Source organism: Halyomorpha halys, unplaced genomic scaffold, assembly GCF_000696795.3.
Source record: "Halyomorpha halys isolate HHAL.00 unplaced genomic scaffold, Hhal_1.1 Scaffold372.1, whole genome shotgun sequence".
Classification (NCBI taxonomy): Eukaryota; Metazoa; Arthropoda; class Insecta; order Hemiptera; family Pentatomidae; genus Halyomorpha; species Halyomorpha halys.
Genome location: NW_027116001.1, coordinates 189340 through 199239, shown reverse-complemented (window position 1 = coordinate 199239; position 9900 = coordinate 189340). Strand labels below are relative to the sequence as shown.

The 9900-nt window shown below is 30.4% G+C and overlaps 1 protein-coding gene across 2 annotated transcripts in view; it reads right to left on the bottom strand.

Annotated features, from left to right (window-relative positions):
* The window catches only part of LOC106681883 (alpha-tocopherol transfer protein), a 47195-nt gene that overhangs the window by 8034 nt on the left and 29261 nt on the right, over nucleotides 1-9900 (bottom strand). For both annotated transcript variants that reach the window (XM_024359455.2, XM_067052929.1), the window contains exons 2-5: nucleotides 6856-7012; nucleotides 4217-4469; nucleotides 2522-2632; nucleotides 2336-2444 (exon numbers count right to left, since the gene is read on the bottom strand). In XM_024359455.2, coding sequence (XP_024215223.1) covers nucleotides 2336-2444; nucleotides 2522-2632; nucleotides 4217-4469; nucleotides 6856-7012 — 630 coding nt within the window. The remainder of the gene's footprint in view (nucleotides 1-2335; nucleotides 2445-2521; nucleotides 2633-4216; nucleotides 4470-6855; nucleotides 7013-9900) is intronic.

Sequence of the window (9900 nt, the reverse complement as noted above, 5' to 3'; positions counted from 1 at the left end):
ACTATTTGAGTTTTTTTTTACCGCACCCGGACCATATTCCATTCAACTTAAATAGTTTCATTTGGATTCATAAAACAAATTTTGAAAATTATGCATTAGAGTAGTCCTTATACCAAAGCAAAAAACATATATATTTTCTTTGGGGTAGTCTGTAATTTTTATCCACTCTGTGAGGAAGGACTACTGTAATTTTTGCATTTTTAAAATTAATTTTAGGGGTTGCAACCATCACTTGAAATGTTAGAAAAGAGATGGAGATGCATAATGAGGTCCCATTCAAAGGAAATTTTATTTACAACAATCATGATAAAGCATTATATCAATGACAATATAAATGAAAAGTTATTAATAAAATTAGTATGTCTGATCCTCAGCTAAAAATTGATTGTGCATATTTTGTAAATATACCTATTTATTGTACAAAGGAATTTTGTATGATGTGAGCAAATGCAGGATTGATATTAATATACATTAGATATTTCATTAAAGCATTAAAGTTGTCTTCTTAAGTTCTATATACCTGCTTCAAAATCTTCTAAAGTAATATCTACTGCTTCTGTTTTCACCTTTTGTATGAGGTTTGCCCTACTCTTTAATCAGTAAAGTTATAAACAACTTAAAGATATTGTTTTGCTTTTCTTGTCATATTCATTTTCTTTCTTTACACCTATTTACAAGAACCCTACTGATAGATCTTCGATATGAAATATTTCATTGTGTTACTCAAAACAAATTTTTGTGGGTCCATTTTAGGATCATAAAGATCAATTAGGGTATGCTTAAGTGGTCCTTCGTTGTCTTCAGTTCTTTGGTTAAAGCATACATAATTTTTCTTTTGGATTCTTCAGGAACATCGCTGTACCATTCAGGAAATTTTCCATGGCACACATTGAAATTTCTTCTTTGACATTTTCATCACTCACTGTTGGGCGCTACAGTCCTTATTAGACCTGGGGGGCCTCTGCCACCATTCTCTCCCATGCCTCGCGGTCTCTAGCGAGACTCCTCCAATTTTCAACTCTCATTCCTCTCAAATCATCTTCCAAATCATCCATCCACCGGTGCCTGGGTCTGTCCCTTTTCCTTTTTCCTCCTAGTGCACCATTTAACATCTTTTTAGGTAGCCTTGACATTTTCATACTCTTTTAAATTTCTTAAAAAATGCAAAGCCAATTAATAAAGAGATATAACTGTTATATCGACTAATTGCTGACAATAAAATTAATTCCTTTTTCTTTTTGGCACAGCTTTGCCATCCATTGGACGCAATGCAATTCTTTTGAAGCTTTAAAATGTATGTCCCTTCTCTAACAAATAATATGCTTATGAACTTTAAAAGTGCTTTATGATCTTATCGTGGTTGATGCTCAACAAGTTGTGTTTTTAATAAACTGATTGGCATTTGATGCAATGAGTGTCACATTTTTATGAATCCAACCATTAGATAAGGTACTTTTAAAACTGTTATTGAAGTATATATGCTCCACTAGATATTCCTGTATTAACTAAAACTGTATCAAAGTTGTTGATTTGCAATCACTGATAATCAATTACAATTAAAAAATATCCACACAGTCTCACACTTGCAACATTATCAAAATGTTGCAGGCTATTCTTCCTTTATAAAACTGTATCTTAGTCAATAAACCATTATTATCAAAATTCCACTTATACTAATTCTATTCAGTTTACACTGCCTATTAAAATCTATCACTTTATCAACAATACATCAAATGAAAAAAAAAAAAAAAGGAATAAAATTTAAAGCAGCCTCCCATAATCCTTAAGACTATAATCTCACGAATGCTATTGTCGGTTTAAGCACATACTTGAAGAGAGAGGGTCCCAGGATTGACTGAAAACAAGTTCATATAGACAAGTTTTACCCTCTGCCTTATTTTATCCTGTTAGACATTGTCATGATGGAACAGAAGGTACACAACACAGAACCCTCTACAATCATGGTAAGTATTCGTGTTCGCTCTCCCAAAGCTATCAATTTTTCATTTAATGCATTGTTGATAAAGTGATAGATTGTAATAAACAGTGTAAACTGAATAATGTAAAGTTGAAATATGGAGCCAACTTGGTAAAAGCAATGACAGATAATGAAGAAGAGCCTCTTAAAAATCCCTGTTTGTGGAATTACAGAATGCAATATTAAATCTGTTTACTTGAAACTTTAAAACTTGGACCTAGAACATAAATAAGTACAACCAACAATAATAAATATAAAGTTTAATTTAATTTATATTCAATGAAAAAAGTTGTTTATCCATTCAGGAACTGTCTTCCAAAAATTTTTAGCTTGATATAGTTTAAACAATAATAATACCACTAATTTTTCGCAGAGATGGTCCACATCCTCCATAGTCAGACGGAATTTGTTCCTTTGGAATATCCTCAAGAAGGCCATCAATATTGTTTGAGGGATGAAAATGTATCTAAAAAATATTAAAGCATATTGTATTTGATTTTTAACTTTCTGCTTTTCATTCAAATTTCTAGTTTCTTATTATACCTTTTTTAAATGTTCCTTGTAAACAAAAGGCCTAATAGCTGCCATTAAGTAAGTTGTGATTGAGCCGACATTGATGAGGTGGATTGTTTTATGTCGCATCGGAACAGCTTCCTTAAGAAGAAAATATTTAAAATTATATAAAACTGCTCATAAGAATAAAATATGATAATTTTAAAAACTTTATGTTGTTATAAAAAAAAAATTATATCAGACTGATTTATCAATTTATACAGTCAATAATGTCTTCTTTCAATCAATCTTTCAGTTTTATTGTTATTTCATAAAAAGAAATATATATATAAAATAACTTCTTTAAAAATAGCTCATTATAATATTGATTTTCATTTCATCATAATTATCAAAAGTCATAACCACTAATCTAGAAAAATAATAAACAAAAATCTTCCTAAATAGAACATGATGAATAAAGACATTAAGAAATTAGCAAGCAGCAAAAAGAAAGTCCCATTACATTTGTACCAATAATTTACAAAATACCTCTCTTCAAAACATTATAAGACATACCACTAGAGTTAGCAATAATTTCTTAAGTGATTGATTAACAATAACAGAATTTTTTCAATAAAGCTGTACACAGCTCATGAAAATTAGTGAAATATATTTAAGATATGTTCAGTTAAGTAGGTTTAAAGGCTCATCCCATGGAATTTCTATACCATCGCTTCCCCAATGCTTTTGACAACATTTAAAGGCTGTGTTTGGATCATGGTGTTGCAAGTAGAAAAACTGTTCAGAGTATAGTGTAACAATATTGGTGGGAGAATTATTCTGGCAAGTGACTTTTACCCTATCCAAACCAGAGTGAACTCATTTAGCAAAATTATCACGGGATAAATACTAACTAATCCAGTAGAGTATCAAAATTACACTGTCTTAAACAGTGTGCTCAACCATCACTACCTTGCTGAATTTGTAGAGTGGCTAAAATAATCCTATAATAACTCATTATACTCACTCAGAATGTCTGTCAAAAATCGAAAACTCACATAAAATCAGTGGAGAGATATACCCCATCTGCACTAAACAATCCCCAAACTGTATTACTGTAATGATTTTAGAGCATTAGTAATGTGTCCCTGGCCTTTGGTAAATACATGGATATTCATGTGGCCTAAATATAGAAGAATATCAAACATGACACATTGAATATTCTTGAGTAGAGAATAATCTAAATAAATCATATTCTGACAAGATCTTTGATTATGTACAGTGAGCTCTAGTCTGGTGACCTGGTATCTCAACTTTGTCATACATTCATTTCATAGTTTCTGCGCTAATTGAGACTTTAATACTAACTAGTAGCCTCAACTTGAGGCCTGTCAACTGAATCCCTGGAATAATACTTGAGTATTTCTGAATACCTAAATATCCATGGGATGAGAGTCCCAAAAGAGGAAGAAATGTTCATAATTGAAAGCTTATTAAGGATAACATTTTAAAAGAAACATAACATTTATTTATTTTTTTAAAATAGTAAGTATGCACAAAAACTTTTCAATATCAACAAACTCACACCGATTTATAAAAAATTAGCATAAATGTAAAATAATTGTATATAAACAAACAAAAATATATAAATAAATCTATATCCTATATCCTATTTTTTGATAGGATTTATTTATTTTATTTAATAATCAAGAAAAAAAAAGCTAGGTAGCTTGAAAATTTCCATACCTGTATGTACTCAAAATAATTCCTTATGGTAGATATTGCTGTTTTAAATATATGCCGGATGGTAAAGTTGTCTGTATCATAGACAAAAATAATGCCAGGACAACCTTTCCTCTCTAACAGCAGTCTATCAACTGTTAGGTACATTGCTTTTAAACCTTCTTCAGTAGAGAATTTAGAAGAATCGGGAGTCATCAAACGGCCCCAAATCACAGAATAACCTTTGGATGTAGTAGTTGGCAGGATCCCTAGGTAGCTATTAAATAATCATTAATTAGGTAAAAAAATATAATAATCATATTACATAGAGTTTGTTACAATCAACAAACATACCTCCATAAAATAGTAGAATAAGAGCAATTTTTTGGCAATAAAAATTTTGATAATATTTTCACCATCAGTACCTAACTTACTTTCTTTTTTTTTTTCAAGTTTGGAAAATAATAAATATATTATTACTCATAATATTGAATAAATAAATATAATTACATAGCAGATATTCTAGTTTCAACAAAAATTGATATAGGTATGAATGATTCTCACAGAAAGGACAGAAATGGTCTCCCATTTATGATTTTGGAGCGAGGAAAATTTTTAAATTGTAAAAGACTGTATCTAAAAGTGAACATTTTCTTTATAGTTGTGAAATATTTCTTTTGTATAGAAAATTCATTAAAACAGTTGATATTTTATGTTCTGCCCAGGCAAGATTTGTCCAAATTCATTTTGTAGAAGATCTTTCCTGAATAAATATTATAATGTCAATATTTCTATCATAAATCAGAACACTTCCGTATATTCAAAAATGAAGATCCTCATTTTTAGAACAATATTAAGACGAAAATGTAAGTGTTTAGAGTATTGCCCAATAGGTTCTTTCCTTTTTTTGTTTCTCGGATTTTTGTGGTCAGAACTATGTATATAACCGAGTTTATATAATTTTTTTTCATTCACAACGAACTACAGCAAGAAAATATATAACAACACATCACTGGAAGACATATCAAGTTCTTCAACAGTCTACATGCTTCCTTCAATCCAATCTTCCAATTAGTCACCCCATCCCTCCTTCCTGCGAGGTAGGAGGGCAGAAAAGATTCCAAAAACCCTGTAAACTTATCCTATAACTCCATTCTTCTCATGCACCTCCCCCCCATCCCTCCCATACTCTTTTTTCGACTTCTTACTGATTTTTTTTAATATTTAACATTATCTCTTTTTTTGTCTATAAATATTAACTGTTTTATTTTCTCTTCTCTGCTTAATCAACATGAGGACATTAAAACAAGATAAGTATTTCACTGTATACCTTCAAGTACCATTGGTAGAAAAAGGCAATTTTGAATTATGTAACTATACGTAATGCAACCTATTAATTTAATGTTTTTCTGTTCTAGAGGGATCAGAAAAAACATTTTTTTTCGTGCTCTTCTAAGATGTCTAGAACACCAAATAATCTCTCGATTCAGTTAATCTAGAGCTTGCGGGAGGAGTAAACTTGTCCTGGGATGTAAATAACCAAAGAGACTACATCATGTTCCAGGAAGTAGAGCTAAATTGATTATTCAAACTCCTTTGATTTTTTTCTTATAGCTCAATACTTGCACAATACACGGAGAATTTTTCGATTTCTATAACTAATTTTGAGATAACATTAGTACAAAACAGAATATTTCAGACAAACCTGTATTTCTTCATCGTCCTATCCTTCGTAATCCTTTCCTCTGCCAATTCGAGGGTGGGATCATGACGGACTGATGAATGACTTTGTAAAAATAATTGTCTATTCTCTTACCATTCCTATCTTCACTCAAGTATGGTTTTTATGTCTTCAAGGAAGATTTTTAACATGTTCGTTTATGGGTATAAACTAATTTTTTGTGCACACTTTCAAGTTTGATGGCTCAAATTATCCAGAGATATTCCGAGATTGTAACAACTTGAGCTCAGCATAGCTGTATTTGTGCTATGGTCATATAAATTTCCTTTCTTTTCCATTAATAAATATAGTAGCTATTGTTGTTTGATTATACAGTAATTTTCAATAAAAGTACTCTAGACAGAATCTTTTTTTTTTTTTAACAGGTTTATTAGAGTTATTTTTTACATTTCTGAAAACTTGGCCTCATAAATCCTTATTTCCATGAGAATGATTCATAAAAATTAAAGACATTTTGAAAATATTTTTATATAAAAACTCCTTGTTAAATACAAAACCTACTAGGTGAGCATAAAGTTTCATTATTTAAATTTGCCAGGTTCGGGCAAAATTAATTGCAATTACAATTAAAATTACTTTTCAATAACTGTAATTGGAAACTGATCAAATGAAATTACAATTTTTATCAGTAATTTTAATTACTCGATGAACCACTGAGAAAGTGGTAATAGCCCGAAATTACAATTACTATTCGCAATTATTATAAAATTATACATTAAACATATAATTATGTTTTTAATAACTGCTTTACTATTATATAAATTTGTTAAATTTAATTATATTATTAATAACTGCTTCTTCAATTATGGTCCTGTTCGGAAATTTTTAGAATGTATTCACTAACTCACCTTAATGAATACATATTATTTAAACACCCTTAATCAGTTTTTTTTTTAAATATTTAAAACATTTTATAAATTACCAATTTTCTATATTCTTTTGCATCTGTTCTCCATCTAAGTTTCGATTTGAGAAGAGCTCTGGAGCTTTTGTTTTCAACTTCATGTATGAGTCAAGAGCTTTCTTAGCCTTTTCCAGGTTGAAATAGCAGCTGTGCAAAAATCTTGCAAGATATTCATCTGAGACAAAGAATTTTAATATCACATTAGCCTAAAATAATACACAGATATGAAATTGAACAATTTTTGCCTTTTAAAGACTCATTGAATGATAAATGTAACATGACAAACAGAAGGTATATCAAAATAAAATTGCTTAAATAAAGTTTTGGAATACATTAAAATTATTAGTTAACTTATAAACTATTTAAAACTAAGAAACTAATACCAAATATTATAATTTAGAAATTAACTAATATAAAACTAAGAGTTCAATAATTCCTTCATTTCCGAAAGGATTCCAGATTGAAAATTTAGTAACCAGCCATTTTCTTGGGTTGGCAGTCAGGTAAACTAAATGGATAGGCTGTAGATGGTTACATAGACTCAAGCATACTTGTGCAAATTTATACACAAAATCGGTGAAATGGTTATTGTTACATGAGTTGTTGTTAATGTTATAGGTAAATAACCATACGACAAAAATTTCAGTAATTTTTTAAAGGAAATGACGACGCTCGCCGTAAATTTATACAATTTTTAGCTGTTTAAGGTCTACATGGGTTATAACTGATTTGTCATGAGTAGTTTTTGCTAATTATAAAACAGCAGATTCATGTAGAGATTAAAAATCCTTCATAAAGAGTGGAAATAGATTGGGCTTTAGGCAGAAACTCACGAGGCCACCAGTTGACAGACCCCGAGGTATATCAATGAAAAAATATAGATTAAAAAATAATACTTAAGTAAAAAGGAAAGAAAATTTAAAACAAACTAATTATTAAAAATAAATACAGAATGATCAGGATACAGATGATACCTTAAACGGACATGGGAATATTCAGGTGGAGGTCAAACAGTTTGAAGTCAAATTATTATTAAATTTTCTGTTAAATAGCCATACAATCGACCATAAAATATCAAAAGCACATAGAGTACCAAATTCAGTAAGTTTCACGACTTTATATTTTAATACCGTAAATTGAGTGGTAGATCTATTTAAAAAAAGATGATATGGCAAATAATGTATTTTCAATAGATAATTCGAATTGAACATGTTGCACTTACGTCTTTTTTTGTTTCTTTCGCGAAAGTTGTTATCTAATGACTGACTAGTAAAAGAAAAAAACTATAGACCAACAGGATTCAAAATTAAAAATAGACCCCGTAGTGCACTGACGTTTCTAGGAGTTCAAGAAAGTCATGGACAAGGAGATAAAAATTCATATTTGTTGCGAAATGATAACTAAAATGGCGAATATAAATTTCTCAAGTCGATTTATTACAATTGAAAGTATTCCCTGCATAGTTTATACAGAATAAGAAAATTAAATATTCATAAATAAATAATCTTGGATGTTTACTGGAAGAATTTTCCGCTTCTGAATGACTACTATAAAAGAAAATTGAATAAAATGAACCATTATTTTACTATAGATAGTATACTTTTTTAGTCCATAGTAGAACTTAAGTGCACACACATGCATACAAAGATATCATTGAAAGACTGGCATTAACTTATAACTAGACTGACAAAAAATTGTTCAAACGTTTTTGAAGAGTGACATTAATAATAAAGATGAAGTTAAGGAAAGATGGAGCTACGTAGGAAGCGATATGCACGAACCGATATTACTTTAGCCCTTGTACAAACAATTTCCATTTAAATGAATAAGATTGAAATAATATTTCCAAAAAAAAGAAAGCTCGTCAAGAATGCCAAATGATATGAAAAAACTAACAATACATTTTGGAGGATCATGACATCTGTCGACATTATAGTAGCACACTAATCAACCAAACTTGAAACCAAATATATGATTAGTACTAGAAAAGAGAGCAATTTCGATGATATAGATTTAGCAGGAAATACATTTTAAAAGGTAGATAGGTTTAAGTATTTAGGTACTACGGTAACCAGTAAAACGAAAATGATGAGAAAATAGAAGCGAGGTTAAGGGGGGAAATGCCTGTTGTTTTAATTTTCGAAAATGCTTAGCTTGCACATTATATCCAAAAACGTAAAAGTTATAATTTAGAAAACCATTATCCTTCTCACTGTTCTTTATTGATGCGAGACGTGTCCTCTTACACTAAGAGAAGAACAGCACCTTAAAGTTGGAAAATAAAGTATTACGTGAAATATTCAGACCGAAAAAGGATGGGTTAATGGGAGAATTTGGAAAATTACACAATACACAGAAACGTAGATGGGAAGATTGCGTTAAAACTGATTTAGTAGTTTAGGTTTGGAGGGACGTCAGTGGAAAAATGTATGTAGAGAGCGATTGGTGGTATCTACATCGAACCTTCGAGTTCGTTAGGCTTTCGTTATTTATTTATTTTAGTTCGTAATCGTAATTCAGACATGGCACTTAATGTACCTCTCGCTTCTTCCCATTTCCGTCCTTCATTCGACTTTCTTTCATTCTTACAGCTCTGTATCTTGGATTTGTCTATGACACCATCGAATAGAATTCTACATAGAATTTCACAATTCTACCATGGTTAAATACCGTCGGTCTGGAAGATTTTCCAAAGTTCATCAATCCCTAATCGTAAAGTATTTATTTAGTAATTATAATTGAGCAGTAAATTATTGTCTTATTCTTATTGTTAATTTGTCTTTTATCAGTACGAGCTGGTGGTATCGGCATCGAACCTTCGGATTCGCTAAGCCTTTATTATTATTAATATACCAGACTATCCAGCCTGCTACCAAGGCCATCTTCTTCAGAGGCTCTATTGAATGGGCTCACTCTATTTATGAATGTATGAGGAAAATACGGCCGAGAGAGGTGGTCACTTATCTTAGAATAAGGATCGGAAGAAAATTCAATGTGACGCCTCACTTCTAGTATTCGATGAAAAAATTCGAAATGGTATATTTCAGAAGATTGCGTTTAACA